General features: G+C 36.2%; 1 protein-coding gene and 1 long non-coding RNA gene across 2 annotated transcripts in view; one reads left to right on the top strand and one right to left on the bottom strand.

Moving 5' to 3' along the window:
* LOC148043577 (uncharacterized) overlaps positions 1-23,372 on the top strand; it is a 76,197-nt gene that overhangs the window by 35,968 nt on the left and 16,857 nt on the right. The window lies entirely within an intron of this gene.
* On the bottom strand, positions 4,951-21,502 carry LOC106538569 (mast cell carboxypeptidase A). The gene is made up of 11 exons (XM_087725405.1): positions 21,304-21,502; positions 21,123-21,198; positions 17,668-17,792; positions 16,825-16,921; positions 15,727-15,828; positions 13,927-14,028; positions 12,044-12,154; positions 9,397-9,487; positions 7,866-8,068; positions 6,942-7,026; positions 4,951-5,209 (listed from the first exon to the last, which is right to left on the bottom strand). Exons 1-11 carry the CDS (start codon positions 21,372-21,374, stop codon positions 5,022-5,024), a joined length of 1,251 nt encoding a protein of 416 aa, XP_087581531.1. The 5' UTR covers positions 21,375-21,502; the 3' UTR covers positions 4,951-5,021.

Genomic DNA, 23,372 nt, shown 5'->3' on the forward strand with positions numbered 1-23,372 from the left:
TTTAAAGATATTATTTTAAAAGTAGACTATAGTTTTTTGCCACAGGGTGTCACCATTGATTTAATTATTGAAATAATGTTTGTGGAAGAATAAAAACACTATAGGTTGATAGTTCTATCAAAAAGACATTATTCTTTTCACAAGTCATAGTTGATGGTGATCTTACTGAATGTGCTAATCTCTGAAGGTACACTATATACGATATCAAAGAAATTATAAATAACATAAATATATAATGTAGCCACCTTTGAAAGCTTATATAAAAATAATCCTCATATTGCAAAACTGGAAAAATACAATATTAAGAAACTAGGATGGTCTGTGGAATAGAGTAATTCATTTTCTGTGTCAAACGCAAAGGACCAAGATCATATATTAAGTTGCAGTTCAAATATTTATTGCTCAAGCCTATAAACAAGAATCTAGTCAACTAAGTTCAATATTAAATTGGCACCAGATAATGGTCAACAGAATTCAAGGAGTGTTGAACTTAGTTCACTTGTGGCAACATGCCGATTCTAGGCTGATGACTCACTTGATTTCCCCCTCCCCCAGCTTTGCCTGCTCTTCAGCTACATCTTCAAAGAAAGACCACATGTATGAAACTATTTTGCTGGCATCCAAGTGTAGCTGCATGACCTCAAGAGCCTCTCATGCTATATATTATGTTTGAAAACCACCATTTAAAATAGCCAAAATGCTCTAATCTAGAATGATACTGTGTTTTTAATTTCATTTCACTTTATTTATTTTTTATTTTAAAAGATCACGAATATAAAGCAAATTACCAAGATACATAATAATAACAAAATTAAACTAAACATCCATAAAAATAAAAACTATAAAAAAGAGGAAAAAAGGAAAAGTTAAAAAGGAAACAGATAAACAACAAATCTATCATATATTAAACTGACAATTGACTAGTGCTTTACAAAAATACCATATACTATAATTTTATCATAAAATATAACGTTTATACCATAGAAGAGATATTCTTCAACCTTTTACTAGTGGAGAATTTTGTCCTTTCTAAAACAGATATTTCCAAAAGCCAATCTTTAGTATCTGGAGTAAAGTCACTGTTCCAATTTTTCAATATTATCCTTTTAGCTAAACCCCCACCCCCCGACATACATGTCATATGGGTCAATAATCCTTTTTACATCTCCAACAGAGAAAATCTCAAGTAGGTCCTTTGAGGAGCCCTAATTCACTCTAAATAGTTTTTTTGATGAATCAGCTTCAATCTGAAATTAATCAATACCATTTTAACACCTTTAAGAACATGTAGCCATCGATGGTGTATTATTGGTGTATCTAAACCTTTGGTCTATGTTTGATATATCCCAGTAGTATTCACTATAAAAATATTCTTCAACTTTTGATAAAGAGATGTTATGGGTTTCTGTTATGGATTCCATCAACCATAGCATCTCAGATACCTTTGAAGTAGGCAAAGTATCTGATCTATATTGAGCCATTAAAATATGCTTAAGTTGAAAATACTGCTAGTGTTGTGAAATACTTTCTCATCCTATTTCAGATGAAAAAAGATATTTCATCCTCTCTGACATGAGATTCTTGCAAAAATACAATATCAGATATTTAAAGAACTAGATAGAATCTTTGTACATTTAAGGATGTTTTGCATTCCTCTCACTTTCCAACTCAATATCCTTAAATTCAGCATATGAAAAATTTAAATACAATATAATTATACATAGAAACCATAGAAAGTAAGCCACACTTGAAAGCATTAAAAAGTAGCATTATGGATATACGGATAAATAATATATGGCTACAAAGAATTATTATGAAAATAATCCAACCAGGAACAAAAGAAACTGTACCTAGAATTAAAAACATAAAACAAAAATACTTACACAAAAAGAAATTAAACCAAAAAAATAAATAAAAACAATGACTTCCACAGAGAACAAGTTCACCACCTCAACCACCTTAGCTCCCCATTTCCTCCCCATCCCTTTTAATAAAAATTAAAATTAACAACAGTGTGCTTAGAACAAGACCCAGCAGAGGGCAATGCTGACTAACTCAAAACAAAACAATGAAATTTCCTATGGAAGAGTAGTCATTTCAAGATAGCAGGATTCAGTCAATGCATAGTCAAAAATGTCAGTGCTGGTAAGGATTCAGAAAGTGCTTGATTTGGTCAGAGATGGTGAGACAGAAAATTGCAGAAAACAAGAAAAACAAATTGATTTTCTTTAGTCAAGGAAGTGGAGGAACCGTCCTTCCTCCAAGAGATTGAAGCAGGTGAAATATTGGGGAAGATTTAAATTTTATGCCCTTTAAAGTTAAGTGAATAAATATCATGAATCTCCACATCATGAAATTTGATAATAATCTGAAAATTCATGGCAAAAGAGATAATGTAAAATGAGAAAGATGGTGAAGCATCTCCAAAAGGGCTTTGAGAAACTGAAACAAATATATGCTAATTATACTGGTGTATGCTGTCTGAAAAGAACATGGATCAGGGAATGAGAGAACAATTTTTAACACTTTTCGGTTCACAGCATTGTTCCACTTTCTTGATCTATTTGGAGAGTAATGATCTGAAATCACAGAAAATTTTAGGATGCGAGTTTATTAAAGACATATCTTCAATTCCAGCCTTGAAAACAGGCAGGAACATTTTGGTCAATAATAGGCAGGCAGTAGCATGTTGACCCTGAATCACCAGAGAAACTGACTTTCTTTAAAAGATTTCAAAAATTGCATGTTGATTATGACTACACAGCCTTAAACAATTAAAACATGCAAAAGCTAAACAGTATTACCTGGCTACATTTTTAGGTTAAATCAACAGAAGTATAATTTTTAAACTTCAGAAAGCAATATTTTTACTTTATTTTGCTGAAATCAGACTAATCTCAACTATGGTGTCCCATTCTGGACACCTCAGTTGAAAATGAATTCAAAGAAATCGGGACTGATTCAGAACATGGCAAGGAAGATGACCAAAAGACCACAAATTCTATAAAGAAAGGTAAAAAGAGATGGGTTTGAGAAAAGACACAAATTCATGATTTTTTAAAATAATCTAAGCAGTAGAGAAAACAAATAGATAAGCAGTTGCCCTTTACTGCTGTCTGAGTATTCTAATTTTTGGGTAGATTCAAATTTTATATCTTTTTCTGAAACTAAGATAACACAAAATATAATAACCTACATACCCAGCACACCTGAATTCCTCTGAAACAAATTTGGGGACTGCAAAAAGTTCCTGCCCTTTCCGCCACTTTTCAATGGCTGAATTCACCCATCACAATAGATCATGAATTGTTTAACAGTTTTGCTTGAATAAGGAATAATTGGCCAGACTCATGCTTACATTAAATCACAATGAAGCAAGCTACATTATGGCTTAATGTAGCACATAGCTGCAATAATTCTAAATAATGTTAATTTTGTGTGACTGTTTTTACACCTGTAAATAGCTCTCATGAGAAGGATAAACATTATTGAAACAACAGGAATTTGGGAAGATGAGTTTAATCTTTTTCCCTTATGACCTGTTGCAGTGAAAAAATCACCTCTGGGAGATGTTATTTTCATTACAAGAAATATTTCGATTTACAGCAGTGAAATTTCTTCCAATATAAAGAAAAGCTTAGCTTGAAGAAATAATTTTCAGCCTTATCAAAAGAAAGAGTTGATCTGATCCAATACAACATGGTCCAACTCTAGTTTAACAGAGTTGGAAGGAATCTTGTACTGTAGGTCATCTAGTCCAGTGGTCTCCAACCTTGGCAACTTTAAGACTTGTGGACTTTAACTCCCAGAGTTCCTCAGCCAGAAAAGGTGGCTGAGGAACTCTGGGAGTTGAGATTCACAGGTCTTAAAGTTGCCAAGGTTGGAGACCACTGATCTAGTCCAACCCTCGCCCTAGCAGGAGACCCTACACCATTGCCATCTGACAAATGGCAGTCCAATCTGTTCTTAAAAGCCTCCAGTGATGAAGCTCTCACAACTTCCGAAGGCAAGCTGTTCCATTGGTTGTTCTCACTGTCAGAAAATTTCTCCTTATTTCCAGGTTGAATATTAAGTGGCTTCTTCTACTTAATATCCACTTAATCTAAGGGACGCACAAGATGTGAAAATATTATTTGGCCATGTACATCTAATAAAAATTATACGATAGCTTCCCTTCATTTTAATTTCTAATGAGGGACTGGGTATTCCATTTGTCTTTCATTCAAAACAATAATAAAAAACAAAACAAAATCCCTTTATGGATCTATTTAATTTTAAGAAAATATATACTGTAGCCCAGTATTGACGAACCTTTTTGGCACAGAGTGCTGAAACGGGAGTGTGCACATGCATGTTCCGGAAACTGGAAGAGCAGCTGCCCGGTGTGCATGCACACCCTGGGAAGATGATCTTCCAGTTTTCAAAATGCGTATGCGCACCGGCCACTTGGTCTTCCAGTTTCTGTCCCACATATGTGCACAAGGACAGCTGCCCAGTGCGCATGTATGTGCCAGAAACCAGAAGAGCAGCTGCCTGGTGTCATGCGCACACCGGAAACCGGAGGATCATCTTCCCGGCGTACACATGCCCGCAAGAGCAATGGGCAATGGCTTGCGTGCGGGGAGAGATGGCTTTGCGTGCCACTTTCAACACACATGCCATAGGTTTGCCATCAAGGCCATAGCTCCTTTAATTCAAGTTAACTGGTACATCTTTCAGTAACCAAAATGATACAATTCCTTTAATTAAGAATTTGTACAGTTATTGAATACAAATATAAAGTCATCTCTTTTCTGGAATGTCCGTCTGCTGTCTCATAATTAGAAACAAGTTTGCAAGAATATTTATGAAATTATATTTTATGCTTGAAATGGAAGAAGCTGAAATGCCTTCTTTTGAATTGACTTGGCACCACAGATCCCAAAAGAGCTTTTAAATTCAAAACAAATATTTCTGATGTAATAAATGATGATTTATTACTTTCCAAACATCTATAATGCATCCAAAAGCATTCGTCCAAATTATAAAGTCTTGTTGAGGATGTAACTGGCAATTAACTTGACTGCTAGCATTATCTCCTGGCAAGTTGGTTTGATCTGGGATTCAGGGAGAAGGAATCCATATTTGCCTTTATCACGGAGCTCAAAGGTGAAGGAATAATTGATTCCCTGGTTGAATACCCAGTCATCGGAACAACCGGAGGAAAGATCTGTAAAGCAAGACACAACAAATGTAATGAAAATAAACATAGCAGGGGAAAAAAGTGAAAGAAAAACAAAATAATAAATGTGAAGGTAAGTTACTGGTGTTTGAATAGTTTTAAGAGGAGGAGATGGTTGTTCACTTGTGGAGGTCATGAGGAAAATCAAATGTTACTTCCATTTTAAAAATAGGATCAGGAATCATAAGTTATGAAAGCCCTCTCAGAACTTGGAAAAGTGCTGCCAGTAATAAAAATGGAGGTAGATGGAAAAACAGTTTATATAGAATGCTATAGGAATTCTATAGAGCTGTGTTGGCTCAGTGGTTAGAATGTAGTATTACGGGCTAATTCTGCCAACTGCCAGTAGTTTAATCCTGACCAGCTCAAGGTTGACTCAGCTTTCCATCCTTCCGAGGTGGGTAAAATGAGGACCCAGCTTGTTGGGAGGAATATGCTGACTCTGAAAACTGTTTAGAGCAGTGATTCTCAACGTGGGCCTCATGCCTCACAGGGGGGCAATTTGATTTTTAATGGGGGCAATTTGAACCTTGTTTAAACCAAGTTAATGGCCTTTTAGGCTTCCTCCACGTGAGTAGCGTTCACATTTTAAGTAAAGTAAGAATTATACGCCACTGGGGGGGGGGTGTGTCAGGATTTTAGAGATGCTTAGGTGGGACATGACCAAAAAAAGGTTGGGAACCATTGGTTTAGAGCAGTGTTTCTCAACCTTGGCAACTTGAAGATGTCCGGACTTCAACTCCCAGAATTCCCCAGCCAGCGAATGCTGGCTGGGGAATTCTGGGAGTTGAAGTCCGGACATCTTCAAGTTGCCAAGGTTGAGAAACACTGGTTTAGAGAGTGCTGTAAATCACTATGAAGCAGTATACAAGTCTAATTGCTAGTCTATTGTTATGTCTCAGTTGCCTGCTTATTTCTAAAAGGGAAACAAATAAACATTACTGAAATCAGTAATGTGGGATTGATCTATTATTAATCTCTTAGAGATATCATGCATTTACACTCATCGACTTTTATGCATTCACTGACTAACTCCATTTTTGACCCGCATCTGTTTTAGCCATCTTGATCTGTTTTTCCTCTCCTTTCCTTATTTAGTGCCCCCACAAAAAAGTTAAAGATCAGCTCTTTTCAGGATACATAAACGTTTGGGTCTTCTTCTTATTTGTCACTCTTTTGGTGGCTTCATTTGCACATAGTTACAAGAGAGATTGCACTGGGTTTGTGAGAACATTGAAAAAAATACATCTTCTATGTTGTAGATGGTACAGTTAGTCCTCAGTAAATGATCATAACTAAGATTGGTAACTCCAGTGCCAACGTTGTAAAGAGAAAAATCATGTGATCTTAAGATGGCAGTTCTGGTTGTGGTTATTAAGTGAATTGTGTCATTAAGCATAATGTCAGGTGACTGCAACTTACTGCAACTTGCAACTACTTGCCTTTTCCATTCACTTTGCTTGTCGGAAGCTTGCAAATAGCAATCTCTGATTGCAGCAATGCTGTAATAGCAGTAACTTCAAGGACCAGCCATAGGATCCCTGCACTGTTGTAACCTTAAATGGTTGCTGAAGAAATGATCATTAACTAAGGACTACCTGTATTTTCCGTCTCCAAGCTACTGGTTTTTTTTTCTACTCAGAGGAAGAAAGCCCTATTGCTATCCAGCATGACTTATAAAGGATGTAATATGTGTTTTGACAATGTGTAAAATACGTACAGATAGTAGATGCTGATGTTCCATAATTATACTCTTTACCATACAGGCTGGCTATAGCTTTGACAGCTCTTTTTGCAAGTTCATTCTAGTATCAAACAAAGAAGAAACTAGCATCAATTGGATCAAAATACATAGGTCTTAAAAGTAAGCTTCCCAAATGTTTTTTTGAGTCACAGAATCTTGAACACCTGGATGAATTTTGCTTACCTCAATTATGCTTCACTGAATTTTTCATCTTATTGATCTATTTTTTTTCATTTTCATTCATTGCTTATGAATTCAGCAAAAAAAAAATCACACAAGTATTCCTATGAATTGTTCTAATTTTAGCTTGTTCTACTAGTGTGTAGTTCTAAAGTTCCTGGTGTGCCATTTTTGTAAGAACATTTTGAATTCTATCAAAATTTTGAGAAATGCAGATTTCATCATGCTTGTACATTCTGGATATATTTTGCAGGTGAAAAGTGTCGTACGTGATTGAAAATGCTGATGGGCCTTTCTCACCTTTCCTACTCAAGCTGAAGGAGTGCTGATTCTTTTTTCCAGGTTGAGAGTCACATTTGGTTTTTGAGTAGGATTTTGGGATTAAACTTCTTAGACAAAGAAGTAAGTTGGGGGCAGGGCAAAAATCAAACTTGATTTAATTTATCAATAGGTAATGCAAATAATTTTCATATAATCAATTGCCATTTATTTAAAAAATACTCCTCTTTCATCACATTAAATGTAACTATCTGGTATTAATTTTTGGTGGGTATGACAAGCCAAATGAAATCCTAGGTTTTCTGGATGTGAATTTCTTTGATAGATACACAAGATGAGTTTCCATCTCAAGATCACTAAAGAATTGTATTGGTTGAGCACAAAGCAGACAGAATCAAATTAGAAATGTTAGGAAATAGGACAATTGTAATGCCTTCATACCAGTTCTTTATAATTTGCTGTCTTCTCATAGGTATAACCGAAAGGGAACAATATCATCTGAGAGTAGGAATGCATGGTGAGGTAGCCCTTGATTGAAGAAAGATGGCTGCGGATGAATGAGGCAACTGCTTTAGTTTCTGGTTCAGATTCTGGTGCAGAGCCACAATATGTTTCTTCACAGGGATTTCTGGAAGAATCAGCAGCTGTTGGTGGAAAGAGCACTTTCATTTTATTACACAGTTAAGTTGACCCTGGCTAGCACAGAGATTACTGATAAAGGTTTATTTGTTTGCTTTGAATCAGAACATTTTCCACTGACCTATACTGTTAATTTGATTAATAGAAATGAGCCATTTAAACATGTTCAAATAACTAATAGATTTGACTGCAAAGGTTTCCCCCCCCCCCCAAGTTTATTCAAAAGTAGGTACCAATGAATTCAGTAGGGATTACTCCTAGTAGATGTCCATATGAATATACGCTATAAATAGTTTAACTATTATGCAAAACTATAACACTGGACAATTGTACTAGAATATTTAATAGGATACAATTTCCATATATTATTACATATATAATAATTAGAAGTTTGCCTCTTTTTTCCCTTTCTCCCTAGCATTATCCTGCAAGTGCAGGTTGCGCTTGTTTTTGGACCAATAGTGGCAAGTTACATCATTAAGTTTTGGTGACAAATTGCAATAGGATTCTGGGAAGTGTACAATGCTACCTTATCTCCTTTAGAGAACTGAAGTGGAAGAATAACAGTCAGAGTTTTATACTTCTCACAGAAGTCAAGAAATGGGTGTCAACACTGATGCCATGTATGGTACAATGATAACAAATATTAAAACAGTTTCCTCCATCGTTTAGGACTTGGTATGGAGGTCAAAACAGTTATAGGTATTTGAGTTACATAGGAAAACATAAAGTATGCAATTTTATAATACATTTCATTTTCCTCTTCTAAATTCCTAATGGAGGATCTCTTATATTTGGGATAGTATTCCTATCTGCATAAAAATAAACTCTCTCCACTATCTTTTTTCAATGATATTAGTTAATAAGCTTATTTTCCCCATAAAGAGCAGGTCTAAAATTCTACCATGATCCTAATCCTTTCTAGTGTTGTTTTATAACTTGTCTTACTGCTATTAAGAGCAAAGAGTTAATGTTTTACGGTTTACAATTTATTCTCCACACTAAATAAAATGGTGCTTTTGTTATGAGTCGCATTTGAAGAATTATATCCAAAATGTATGTACTGCTTTGTAAGAGTAACAAAAATAAAGGCCTGTTATTTTATCTTTTTATCTCCATGAAATTGATGAAAGTACAACTTTGGTGATAATAAAAAATGAAATATTTACTCAGTCTTAGTTCCTAAATTCATTAAACATGATATTTTCAATCCAACTTTTTTGATTTGCTCTAAAGGTCTAGCGGCAATCTAAGTAATTTTACTGAAACACCATCTGGATTAGTCATATGAAAATAACATGTAGATATACATAATGTTACAAAGGCTACTTACTACTCCATGCAACATCAAAGTTCCTATTGATGTCAACACCAATGCAGTTACTCCGGGATGCATTAGAACGGTTCTTTCTCCAGAAACGATTCTGCTGGACAAAAATTATTTAGGGACTTCAATCTGATCCATATATATATGTCTGTATGTTTTCACTTGTGGGCTCTGCTGGCTGGAGAATTCTGAGAGTTGAAATCCACAAGTCTTAAAGTTGCCAAGTTTGGGAACCACTGTCATACAGAATACTAATATATTTATATATTATACTAATATAAATTGGAATGCATTAATTGTCTACAGAAAGGCAATGCAGGACAGTGTGTTGTGCAAGCTTTGATTTGCTAGTCTGATTTCCCTGTTGTTAACTCTGCAGTTCAGATAAAAAAATTGTTCAAGTGTTCTGTAAAAGAATGCAGGAAGAAGAGAGGCATCCTCACATCCATTAGACAAATATCCCTAATGAAGACCTTATAAATACAAAAAGGCCCTCTAAGCTTTGGTTCTGTCAGGTTTCCCCGATTAGACTGATCCCAAACACTTCTCAGTTTATCTTGACTTTTGGCCTTAACCTGGTAGAAATTTCAAACACATGGCTTGACTAGATTAAAATTTACTTCAAACCCAGAACTAGGCATATAGAACAAGAGATTTCCTACTACATTAGAAATATATCGGGAGTGTTAAATTCAAGAATGCCTTATTTTTGTCCTTCTGAATTAACTGCTTCTTGATAGTGTCCTTGACAGCCTTAAATCTGTCTTCTTCTTGCTTAGCAGGATCTAATCTTATAAGATTGATATCTAAAATGGTTAGATATCAGTGAAACTAATTCATTAGTTTTCCCAATCATGGTTTATCCACACCTATCCATTTAGCAGGTAATTGGTCTTAATAAGCACCCATCAATTCAGGCTTGGTAATTGTAGCCATATTCAGTGAAATCTAAGTGCATTTTAGATTTGTTCCACTGTAAATTCTTTGCAGTCTTTTCTCGTTAGTGCCAGGATGTTAAAGAGACCAAGACCCAAGCAACAGCCTCCCTAACCCCAACCTTCAGACTTTTTTTTAGAGTCCTGTAAAAGTGTGTGTGTGTGTGTGTGTTGTGTGTGTGTCTGTGTGTGTGTCTGTGTAGGCGGCATATAACAAAACCACTAAAATCAAATGTAAAAACCAGCTAAAACAGTTAAATCACAAACATAAGGAAAACAAGTTTGTGAAGGATTAATTTTAAGATGTCATAAATGGTGCAAACAATGGCCAGGTTCTCTGCTCTCAAGGGATCTCTGGGCCTGACCAAAAATCCATGTTTTGAGAGCTTTTCAAAAGGCTATAAGGACTGGAGCTAATCTCACTTTAGGAGGGACAATGTTCTAGAGAGTAGGCGTCATCTCCAATCAACTCCTTAATGGATGGAACCTGCAACATGCCTCTCCTGCTGAACCTGATGGGATGGGTAGAAATAACGGGAGAGAGATAAGGGTTCCTTCAAATAACCTGGCCCTGTGCCTTGTGGGGTTTTAAGGGTCAAAACCAGCATCTTGAAAAGCACTAGCAACCAATGCAGCTTATAGAGCAGATATGTGTCCTTTTAGAAACACCCATATCTGCTCATATTGCTACATAAATTTTTTCTTTTTCTCCAGTCTCTTTGATTTTGGCTAGAAGCTGGTTGAATTAATTAGATCTGAAGCAAATTTATATAATTTAAAAGAGATATTGAACTAAGCTGAATCTGGTGGCTTGGAGTTATGTTACAGTTTTATGAAATGGTAGATTAGGTAGGTAGGTAGGTAGGTAGGTAGGTAGAGATAGATAGATAGATAGATAGATAGATAGATAGATAGATAGATAGATAGATAGATGATAGATAGATATAGATATACAGTAGATGGATATAGATAGATATTACTGTATTGCTAAATTTGTTGATCCATTATGACATTATACATATCTTTTGTTATGCTTATCTGTGCCTTGCAGTATAGATATTTGCAATCATTTCTGCTTTCTATTAATTTTGTTTTGTTGTCTTCAATAGCTATTTCCATTGTTATCAGCAAGTGTAAAATGACACATGAAGTTGGACTGGCTATAGACTAAAAGTAGTTTACAGAAATGAATGGTTTGGATTAGTTATAACTAACTTTTTCCAACTCATTTCAGTGGACTGTTCTACTTTTGGCCCAATGAATAAACCGAATACATTTTTTAGTATGTAAAATTTCAATTGTATTCAGAACTAAAATGTCATCAAAAATGTTCACTTCATAATGGCAGAAAATTCTGCATTTCATAATTAAAGTGGTCTTCAAAATTATAAAACAGAGATGAGGATCCTATGAAGCTCTGGGGTCACAGGTCCCCATTTCCCCATATATGACACAAAGCTGGCTATCTATTGATCTAGGTGCAAAAAGGCCAGCAGGATTTAAAATCTAACAGATTATCAACACACACACACAAAGCTTTGTGAAATTATGGATTATCAGATTTTGAAACAGCAGGCAAGAGAGAGGAATTCTGATATATGCTTTTTGCCTCTCAAAATAAAAGTTGATCTTTAACCTATGGTATTGGAATCCTTGGTTCAAAGAACATGTCTTAGGTGCTAGACAGAGATTATGTTGTTAAAAAGTATGAACAATACCTGAGTCCAGCTCCAGACATAGCCATCTATATTGATTATAGGGACGATGTAGAAATTCATGTTATCCAATATGTACGTCATGTCCCTGTCTTTCCCATAGGTGCTGATGGCCTGATAATTTAGAAAACATATTTAGAAAAAAAAAATTCCTATGATCCTATGCACTCAAAAATCTAGTCTCAGTTAGTCTTATAAAATAAAGTGTATCTAGAATTGCAGCTTTCTTCTTCATACTATATACCGGTGCTGACAAACCTATGGCATGCGTGCCGCAGGTGGCACACATAGTCCAATCTGCCAGCATGCGAGCCGTTGCCCAGCTCAGTTCCAATACTCATGCCAGTTAATTTTCAGGTCTCTGTTGCACATGTGAGAGATACACACTGTGGTGGTGGGGGTTGTGTGCATGTGTGGGGGATGGGGGGAGGGCGGGAGTGGGGGGGTGGGGGAGCATGGGGGGGTCATACATGCATGTGCAGGGGGCAGGGTGCATTGCATTGTGGGTGTGGACACATGCAGGCATGCTGTTTCACGTGAGCGTGTGATTTTGGCATGCAAGGACAAAAAGGTTAGCCATCACTGCTATATACGTTATAGAATCTATTTTCCATATTAATCATGATGGGCTTTTTTGACAATACAGAAATGTGTTTGTTTAGTGGGATACAAGGGCTTAGATCTTGGGAGTTATAGAACAAGCAAAGATCAAAAGATCAAAGTTCAAAGTTTTGTTTTTTGTTTTTGTTTTATTAAACATTTATAGGCCGCCCTTTTCCCTGAGGGGACTCAGGGCGGCTTACAATAATAGGGGAAGGGAGTGCAGGACAAAAACACAAAAGAAAATGTGAGTAACAAATAATTAGCAGTAAAAACACAACATTCATTCAACATTCGGGAGGGGCAAAAGTAAAATCTTATCCCCAGGCCTGACGGGATAGCCAGATCTTGAGGACTGTGCGGAAGGCCTGGACGGTGGTGAGGGTGCGGATCTCCACGGGGAGATTGTTCCATAGCGTCGGAGCTGCAACTGAGAAGGCTCTCCTTCGCGTAGTCGCCAGTCGGCACTGACTGGCGGATGGAATTCGGAGGAGGCCTACTCTGTGCGATCTGATGGGACGGAGGGAGGTAATCGGCAGAAGGCGGTCTCTCAAATAGCCAGATCCAAAGTCAGTTTGGTCTAGGAACTAAGGCATCAGGCAAGAAAGCAAGAGATCATGAGTTTAGCCATAAAAGCCAGCTGGGTGACCTTGGGCCAGCCATTCTCTCTCAGTCCAATTACTCCACAGGATTGTTGTTGTGGGAAAATAGAAGGAAAAAGTGCTAGGTATGTTTGCTCCTTTGAGTTATGATAAAAATAATAAAGGTGGGATATAACTAACTAACTAACTAACTAACTAACTAATTAACTAACTAACTTACTTACTTACTTACTTACTTACTAACTAAAATTGTGAATGAGTAAGAACTTCTAGGGATACTAGAAGTTGTTTCAACACATTTAGGGGAAGACTACTCTAACAAATTTGAGAATACTTAATAAAATACTTTATTATTGGATATATTGAAGATGATGCAATGAATTATTATAAAATAAATGAACCCATATTTAGCAAATCTCATTTAAAATGAAGAAATAATAGAGTCAAACAAATCAACTACTATAATAATAATGTATATAAAAATATTTGACTGATAATATGTGATTTTATATAAAGTGTAAGTGATGACTATGGAAAAGATGCACAAAATCTTCTGACCAATCGACACACTGCATGTAATGGAAGATGCTTTTATGTTACATGTCTTATTTGTCTATGTTTGTTTAAAAAAATAAAACGTTTATATATAAAACAAATTTGAGACAGAAAACCTTGTTAATTAACCTCTTTCACAAACCACTGACAAAAGGCAGGAGAAATCCACTCTCGTGCGTGAACACCACAATCCATGAAGATGGTTTTTCCTTCTCCACTTTTCTTTCCAATCTGCTTTGAAAACATTTTTCCAAAGTAAAAAAAAGATCTTTAAGAAAGTACACTTCAATGTGTTTAAATAGCTTTGCTAATCAGAAAAAATATAGTTACTAAGAGTCTCATTCCAATGCTTGTATGAGAAAACAAATCATTTTTTCCCACTGTTGTTTTCTCATTGAAAGAGCAGGATGACTCTATTATTGGGTTGCCATGTTATGCTTATTATATTGAGCTAAATGACACAATAAGCCAAGGATGCATAACCTTAAACCTCAGGGCAGCTGTGATCTTGAAAGATCTCCAGAAGTCACTGCTCACTTCTCATGTTCAATGTGATAGAAACAGAATGTTCTTATATATGTGGAAGCAATTGTATTTTATATACAATTTCAATTTTATGTGTTGTAAATGAAATGAAAGCAAACATAATTTTTGTCTTAACAACACCCACTATTCATTCTGATCCCATGTCATGCCTGCAGCCATATTCCTTTTGGATCTTTGGCCTGCCACACTTTTTATTATTCTACTATGCCATTTCTATTGTGTGAAAATGGAAGGGGGTATAGTACGAGTTAAATGCTATGTAGCCAAAATAAAATTCCTTTCTATAAAGCCAAGGTCATCCTTTGTCTCTGCACCTGACTGGAACTGAATGGGTGGAACTGCCAGCACGGCAGTGGAAGATTAGTCCCTGTGATGGACTTGTGGACATGGTGGCAAGATTTTGAACTTTCAACTGGGTGGGGAAAACTTAGCAGCTTTCAGATTCGGGTTTTCCCAGATGTGCCAAGGTGACTCTCTTAATAAATTGGAACTTTGAGAAATACTTTGCCTTGGACTCTAATTTAATTTTGGATGCTATTTTGAACCCTGACACCCCATCTGTTATGTAAAATATAATGCGGTATGGAGTATTTTATTGGTCCTCCATACAGAAGGAATATTATTGTGTTCTTAACCATAAACCAACCATGATTTATTAATCAGATGATTGGACTAGAGGAATACAGTACTAAACTAAAACTGAACAAATTGCATGGTAGCTTAAGCATGATACATTACTTCATATTGTGGAGAGCTGGAAGAACTCAGATTGAATTAATTATGCTTACTAATACAATTGTGTATTACTAAATACATGTATTTTGCTGTATTTCTCTTGCAACATCTTTAACAGTGGAATTTAGTGTGTTAATTTGTGCCTATTGATGATCAATTGATTATGGAATTAACACATTCAGAGGAGGCAATAGATTCAATGTCTTTAGAGGAGGACATTTTGTTATCTCTCAAGTAACAACAATTAAAGCTTTGGTGCAAGTCATACAAAAAATTCTATGTAACTTTTCAGAGAAAACTAGTGTTTTCACATCATGGAAGGATACCCACTTCCTTCTTTCTGGTTAATTTTTTGTCTGGCTATTATGCCTCATTAAATGTAAAGAATGTTTCCTACATTTGGGATCTTCTCCTAGTGTAGATGCATGGCTGAAATACTTGATCAACATTTATATAAAATCACTGTAACTTTGCTTTTGGCTCTTCTGAATGCAAGAGACCAGTGACTCACTGTAATCTGCTAGTTTTAGAACTAATCAAATAATCCTTTGAATCCTCTCCAGATACGGGTGATGAATTTGGGAGGGTGAGTTTTTCAACACAATTTCATCTGTTCTGTGCTTATTTTCCTGTAAAAGGTTTTAATACCTGAAGAAGGAAGATGGATCGATTTTCAAATGTCTTTCCAATCTGGATACGGGAAACCAATGTTGGGTTGCTTTTTGCAATTCTGGCAGTCCAATCAGAAATCTGGGTTAAAAAAAAAGGATGCTGGAAAAGCATCTGATGAAATGACCTGCATCCCATGAAATTAAATGATTCTTTTTAGCTGGACAATGTCCTGGCTGGAGAGTTTAAGTCCTCATATACTAAAGGTGCCAAGTTTGTAAAACACTGCTTTAGATGAAGCATATCGTAAATACAGTAGAATCTTTAAAAATATTGACAAATATTGAAAAATGGCCAATGGGATAATAATCTTAGAAGGCAATTTCTACAATTCACATAGTTGTGGCTGTAGTTTAATCCTTGCATGACATGTGCCAAGGACTAAACAGCTACGTGTCCAAACCTGTGTGAAATTTTTTTGCATGCATTTTTGATAGAATCCTTAGGTAATAGTCTAAGCTAGGCCCAGTTTTAGCAACCAACTGCATTCTTCATGCTTCAGAGGATGCACGTACACCCAAGTGTCAAACTCAAATATAATTACAAACAAGTTCAAATGGTCCAATCTCTCTCTTTTTTAGTATAAGGTGTACATATCAAGGGAAGTCTACAATGCTTTTCATCACAGAGTAATACTGTGCTGGTTTATTTTGTTCACACATGTGTGATATCCACAGAATGCCCCAAAGGGTGAACTAGCTTTATATCAACTGGCCAACAGCATTTAACGGATGTCAGGTCATCTACCTTTTCTTCCGCTAACCTCGGAAGAATCTAGGCAGGTCCGGCACCTGCATGGAACACTGCTAGATTTTCCCACTGAAGTGGTACCTATTTATCTACTTGCATTTTTACATACTTTTGAACTGCTAGATGGGGAGGAGCTAGGGGCAAATGACAGGAGCTCACTATGCCTTGTGGTATCATGTGTCCAACTGCTGGAGTGCCGACCATCTCTGGCTGACAAATCCAGTGTCATTAAGCTGTTGTGTCACCACACCCCCTTACTAGTGTCTCTGATAAATTGGGATTCTTTCTGCTGAAGAATGTTTCCTTTGTAGAATGTAAATTATTTACCTTGTCCCATTCGTTATATTTTTCATAGCTATGCCCATCGTTCTTGTCACCATCAAGCTGCTTTTCAATGTCTTCTTGTAGGTTGTCAAATACTATTCTACACAATGAAAAATAATAATCAGAAAATTATACTCTGTCTGAGCTCATTTTATTTCTGCATTTTAGAAATTTCTGCACTTGACTCCAGAATGACTTTGAACAGCTTACATCAAGTTAAAACAGTAAAGAAAACAATGCAGAACAGCAAGAAATATCCTGCATTTAGACAAATCCACACCAACAAAAATGTTATCTACAGACTTTGATTTACTTTAGACTGATTCATTGAATATTTATTTAAACAGACAATAATTATCAATGCAAACTGCATGGATTTTGTACAACTTTCATGGTGCCCAGCGAACTTAAATCTGATCCTCAAATTGGCAATAGGCTTAGATGTGACAAACTTGTTTCATTGCTTTCAGTGGTATTTGAATCATTTGTATTTGTTAGAAGCAGGCCAGATAATTTTTTTAAAGAAGCCATGCTTCTTTTCAGATATCTTTCATATTGACTTCACAGGTAATTTTGCACGTTGATCCTGCAGCCATACTCTTATCTGTGAATGAACTTTTTTGCACAATCCAGAATTGCTTTTTTTTTTCCTAGCAAGGATGCTAAAGTGAAGAAGAGCAATTTATCATTCCTATCCAAGAGCACTACTTTCTAATAAGAGATAATTAATTAATTGAAACACACTGATTCATGAATATATATTTCATAGACATATCCTGGGAGCGTGAAATCTCTAAACAATTTCAATAGTGCAGAGTCACAGACCTGAAAAATAGTTTAACTTACTGATAAGGTATGCCATTCTGTTTCAAGAGTCTTTCAACAATTTTACTCTGCGCAGCACTGACATGGAAATCTACTTCCATCTGTTTGACTATATGCAGTGCCGAATCTGGGTACCAAAAATCAATCTGCACAGAAAGAAATGCACAAAGGGTTGTGATCGAATGGAAATGAAAGTTACATCCCCAAAACCTGCTGCTGTTTAACTTCTTGGCAAATTTATTTCTCTTCAGTTTTACTTCTGAGAGGAGAACTAAGTTCAGTTTTGTGCAAAATACTAATTGTTGATTGGTATAATTTGGGAATTTGGGAAAATAATTAACCTGTTAAATAAGATAAGTTTTCATCTGATATGGAGATAGTGAAGACTAAAACAAGTTAATATGTAATGACTACTCATAGTTGAATGCTTTGTGAAGACAGGAAAGTAAATCTATTTCTGATCAATGGATTATGTGCAATAGTCATTTTTGTCTCTAAACGACCACATACCAATCAATTTTAGTTTTATTTAAATACATTGTGCCCTATTTCATCTTCTGCTACAACAGCGTGAAAACTCAATTATATACTAATATATATTTAAAATATAAGCATATATATATTGCATTTGTGCTGATAAATAAATAAAGGGAGACTAGAATAGATCTATTTTAAGCTATTTAGCTCTCATCAGCTAGCCATACCTTTAGTGGGATTCGAACCTGGGCTGTTTTTATATATTAGGCAGTTGTATTAGCCTCTAAGCCACAAGCTCTCCTCCCTTATCAGCTGAACCAAGGAAATGATTAAGTGTTATGTCAAAGCACCTGGTATGCCCAAATATGAGAGGGAGCATACTGCTATATATATATCATTTAAGATACTGTAAATAATGTTTTAATTAAACAATAAAAAATTAAACAATGACTTGTAATCATTGTTCCTACTACTATGCTAGATTTGGAATATCTTTTCATTGTAAAGTTAGCTGAAAACTATTTGGATTCATATTTTTAATATTAAACATGTTAGAGCTCAAAATAGGTAGGACCAGAGCTGAAAGTGGGCAGAGTTTCAAAAAAGACATTTCCATCCTAGCATTCTTTCCCACACAGTGGACTGGTGAAAGGCAACAGCTGCTGGAATATACAGCAGTTATGGTGGAAGTCCCATGAACTAGCAAAGCCACCAGATGACAATATTATTCCAGAAATGTAGATGAAACAGAACAGGGTTTTTGAGGGGGAGGGAGGAACCCTACTTCTTCTATGCTTGGTTCAGAGGTGGTATTCTGCAGGTTACGACTAGTTCTGGAGAATCGGTAACAGAAATTTTGAGTAGTTCAGAAAATTGATAAATACCACCTCTGACTGCCCCTGCCCCCATCTATTCTCTGCCTCCCGAGTCCCAGCTGATGGGGAGGAAATGGAGATTTCTCAGTATCCTTCCCCTGTCATGCCCGTCAAGCCATGCCCACAGAACCGGTAGTAAAAGGTTTTGAATCCCATCACTGTCTTGGTTGTGTATTTATTATGACACTGTTGTGCTGACAAAGTTGCCTTTACCAAGGAAATGTCTTTTAAACCTTGCTGCTTGAATCCTTTATTATCTGCTGTACAATCAGGCCACTTATTTATTTATTTAGTGTATGGCATATCCTAGATGGATTAACAAGACAAGTTAACATTTCAGCTACTAAAACATATAAATGTTAAAATGATCTATCTTCAAATACCAATGTCTAGGCCATCTAACCATTGAAACACAGCATTGTTTATATTAAAAAATAAAACTTTGGGCAGGCATATGCCTTCAGCCTACAGCCAGTCATGTTATGATTTACAGTTTGATATGGCATCCTGTACTTACAGTACACTGAGGAGAGGATACTATGTCCCATTTACACATCCTGGCAGATGTGAGGTGTGAATCCTTTTCAGGATTGTCCATTGCTGATGTGGTAGTTCAAAGCCTGACATCTTTTTTGTGGGGCCCTCCTATTATGGCTTTCCATTGGGAATTGATGTTAAAGTTGTTGGCCAGTTGTTGTGACCTACTTAACAATAGTTTGGGAAGAATCTGGGTGTCTGGACTAAAATGCTAGAGGGATCCAATTTGATCCATGGCAGATTTTATGGAAGGCCAGTGGCTAGGGGTTAGCTCCAAAGAGGTCTTGTTATGTTGATAATAGGACTGTCCTTTTTTGTAGTTTTATTTTCATTCTACTACATGTTTATCATGATGGGAAGCTAAAAATTAGTGCTGTTAAAGACTTCTGGGGCCCATAAAATGGTTTGTAGCAATAAGAAGCTTTGAGATCACAACTTATTTAGTCCCTCTGTAGATTAGCTCAGAATCCTAACGACAATTAATTATTAAATTAATCCAGGAAGAGAACTTTCCAAACAGTTTTATCCTTTTGTGTATTTCTTGGAAGGCAGCTTTGTTTTGAGAATGCATTCTACAGCCAAGTTCTGCCACAGATCCAGCCTTTGGTAAAGGAAAGGCAGAGGGAATCCTTATGGTATTAGATTAATAATGCAATTAGTAATGTAATTCAATTGGAATGATAGAGTTGGACTCTTTGGTTGTTCTTATTTGGTTCTCATTTGACATTGCATGTTAAAGATCTTGACTTGCAAGAGGTTTTTTTTTTTTAAAAAAAAAAATCCACATTACACATAGGCAATAAGGCAACTCCATGAGAATGTCAAGGCTTTTCATCATGTTTATATTCTACTTATAAAGCATTCTTTGTCTAGAAGTAAAATCAGGTTTTACTGAGTTACGAAAAGAACACTAAAGGGCTAAAGCTTGATGAATACCTATTTTCTTATTATAAACACTATAGCGTTTTTAAAGTTTTCCCCTTGTGATTTATAAAAGCCATACTAGCCTGAGAAAACTTTTTATATGTGAATGAAAATACAGTCCCAGAAGATGGTATTGTGTGGCCGATATTGTCTGGTCTTGGAAGTTAAATAGTCTCAGGCCTGTTTAGTAATTGGATAGGAGACCTCTTATCTGCCTAGGATTAGCGAATATTAAAGTAAGTAATCATATAAGATTTCTAAATAAATAAAAACACCTCAATAATCGAAAACCACATTCATGAAATTGGAAATTGAAATTTCATGCTGTTGCAAAAAACAAGACAACACAAACTGCACATTCATGAAATCATCAGGAATCCAACTAAACTTGAAAGAGACTTTAAGATAATGTGAATCTTTCAAATTGGCTTTTAATGCCACCCTGGCATGAATTTAATTCTCTTAAGTACTTTATAAGGTGAGAAAACAAACCCATAGGAAATAGTGAGGATGTTCATATATCCGGGTTTTGGTCGATGCAAAAAGAATACACAGACATGCTACTTTGATAAATATAAAATATTCATATATTTTTGAACAGTTATGTATTTCACAAAATTCCTTAAAGGGACACAAAACATCTGAGTTGCAAAATTTTCTCACCTTTATGAGGCTTGGCAAGGATTTCATGATGTTTACTTCCTTTTCATTTTGTGGTTTCACACGAAAAACCTTTGCACTTTAAAAGAGAAAATCAAGCAATGAGCCATATACCAAGGCATGGAAACAAACAAACAAACAAAAAAATCCCACAGTACCCTTTGATGATGTGAAAAGGCTGTACCTGTCAAATCGTACAGCAGAAATGAAAACACAAGTAATGGTCATCACATCCAGAGCCAAAAGAGGCATCATGGTCCTTTCTCTTTGCTGCCCTTCATCTCTGACATTTTTATTCTTCTGTGTGATGATCAGATAATTTCCTCAGAGGATTTCTTTGGATGATGTGAAGTTCTGCAGTTGTATCTACATTTAGATTTCATGTGAATTAACTATGGGTATTGGAATCTTTTATAATACTTATTAGCATCTTTAAAAAGTTCAGAAAATGACACTCACAATGATGTACAATATTTGATAAACGAGAAAACATGTCCATGGACACAGAATGCATTTGTACTTGTCTATTGGTGCACTTGAGGGTACATGTCTGAGAACTCACTTCTAGGTAGTCCCAATGCATCTAGAGGACCTCACAGTTTGGGAAAGACTTGGTTTCATTCTCATGTTTTTTTGAATATATTTAAGCACTCATTTGATTATTCTTTTGCCTTTACTTTGTTATTATAAAGCAACAGTAAATACTGTTGTGCTGTTACATCTCCATCTTTGTGTAGACTTTATGACTGTCCCATCCAGATCTAAATCCCCCCTCCCACAAATTTATTGATTAGATTTATATCTTGCTCTTGTATGGGAGCTGAGATATCATATACAGCAGTCATTTTACCTAATTTTCTTCACAGTAATAATGCTTGTAAGGTAGGTTGGACAGAAAAGGGTAAAACATCTTCTATTTGGATTTAATGGCTACTTGAGAAATTAAGAGAGCTGCAGGTGATTAGAACGTTCATTGTTCAGAGTAAAACAGGCCACTTCACCCTAGACCATATTACACCTGAGATAAATACCAGAAGAATGTGTGTGTTTCAGGTTAAAATAGGTTAAATTTATAGATATCTTTTAAGTTAACGGAAATACCTGAGAAACATTTGTCTAGATCAGTGTTGGTGAACCTTTTCGGCACCAAGTGCCAAAACAGGAGTGTGTGTGCGCATGTGGGTGCCAGAAACTGGAAGAGTAGCCACCGGTTACGCATGTGTGAGCCGGGCGGCTGCTCTTCCAGTTTCCAATGCGCACATGTACACCAGCCATCTGGTCTTCCGGTTTCTGATGCACATGCGAAAACCAGGTGGCCAGTATGCATGTATGTACCAGAAACCGGAAAAGCAGCCACCCGGTGCCCATGTGTGTGCCGAGAAGATGATCTTACAGTTTCTGGTGCATGCATGTACACCAGCCACCTGGCCTTTGCACATGCATGTGCACCAGAAAGCGGAAGACCAGGTGGCTGGTACACATGTGGCATCAAAGCCAGAAGAGCCAGAAGAGGCAATGGCCAATGGCTCGTGTGCCCAGAGAGATGGCTCTGTATGCCACTTCCGGCACATATGCCATAGATTCGCCATCATGGGTCTAGATCGTGAGTGTCAAATCTTTTGGCTTGCCAGGGCTGCACTGAGTCACATGTAAAATATATATAATACAATTTAATGTATATAAATCAAATAATGATATTAAATGTTTACAATGTTGTTGGGCTGCCTTACTAGCTGTCTAGGGATGCAGGCAGTCTGTGAGCCATAGACAAATGTAATATAGTTCAATAGATGCCACGGGTCAATGCCAATTACCCTGACTTGTATAAGATAAACAATGAACTATATAATCCGTGGTTTGTCTTGCAGTTTAGAGTACAAGGAAAATTCTGTGAGAAGCTGTCTTTTGGGGAAAATAACCCATATTTAACTGGAAGTGACATGTTTCACAGGGGGTGGGTGGATAAAGAGAGTCTTTTCCTAAAAACAGCTATTTTTGTTGATTTTTCTTCCTTCTATGTGAATTCAAGAAAATAAAATGTAATTTGTTCTTCTAAGAGTGTAGTTAAGTGAAATCAAACTGTAGACTTTTAATTCCCTACCTGTTTCTCACTTTTTAGAATAATTGCCCTTACTTTAATTCCCTTCTCCCATGTGGGGTTCTTGCCTCTGGGCTGCACTTATTCAGAGTACAGGCCAGGAAGAATTTAATTCTCCTGGGTAAACTAGCCATGGCATGGAACATGATCTCATG

The sequence above is a fragment of the Thamnophis sirtalis genome, unplaced genomic scaffold (genome assembly GCF_051295495.1).
Source record: "Thamnophis sirtalis isolate CommonGarterSnake01/CBP01778 unplaced genomic scaffold, rThaSir2_p1.2 scaffold_11, whole genome shotgun sequence".
In the NCBI taxonomy this organism is placed as follows: domain Eukaryota; kingdom Metazoa; phylum Chordata; class Lepidosauria; order Squamata; family Natricidae; genus Thamnophis; species Thamnophis sirtalis.

What these genes read in the sequence shown, in the direction of transcription:
- LOC106538569 (XM_087725405.1), bottom strand. Translation starts at nt 21,374, where the DNA reads ATGATGCCTCTTTTGGCTCTGGATGTGATGACCATTACTTGTGTTTTC. An exon ending in TCTGCTGTACGATTTGACAG is followed by an intron (nt 21,199 to 21,303) that starts GTACAGCCTTTT and finishes TCTCTTTTAAAG; the next exon opens with TGCAAAGGTTTTTCGTGTGA. An exon ending in GATCCATCTTCCTTCTTCAG is followed by an intron (nt 14,029 to 15,726) that starts GTATTAAAACCT and finishes TTTTCAAAGCAG; the next exon opens with ATTGGAAAGAAAAGTGGAGA.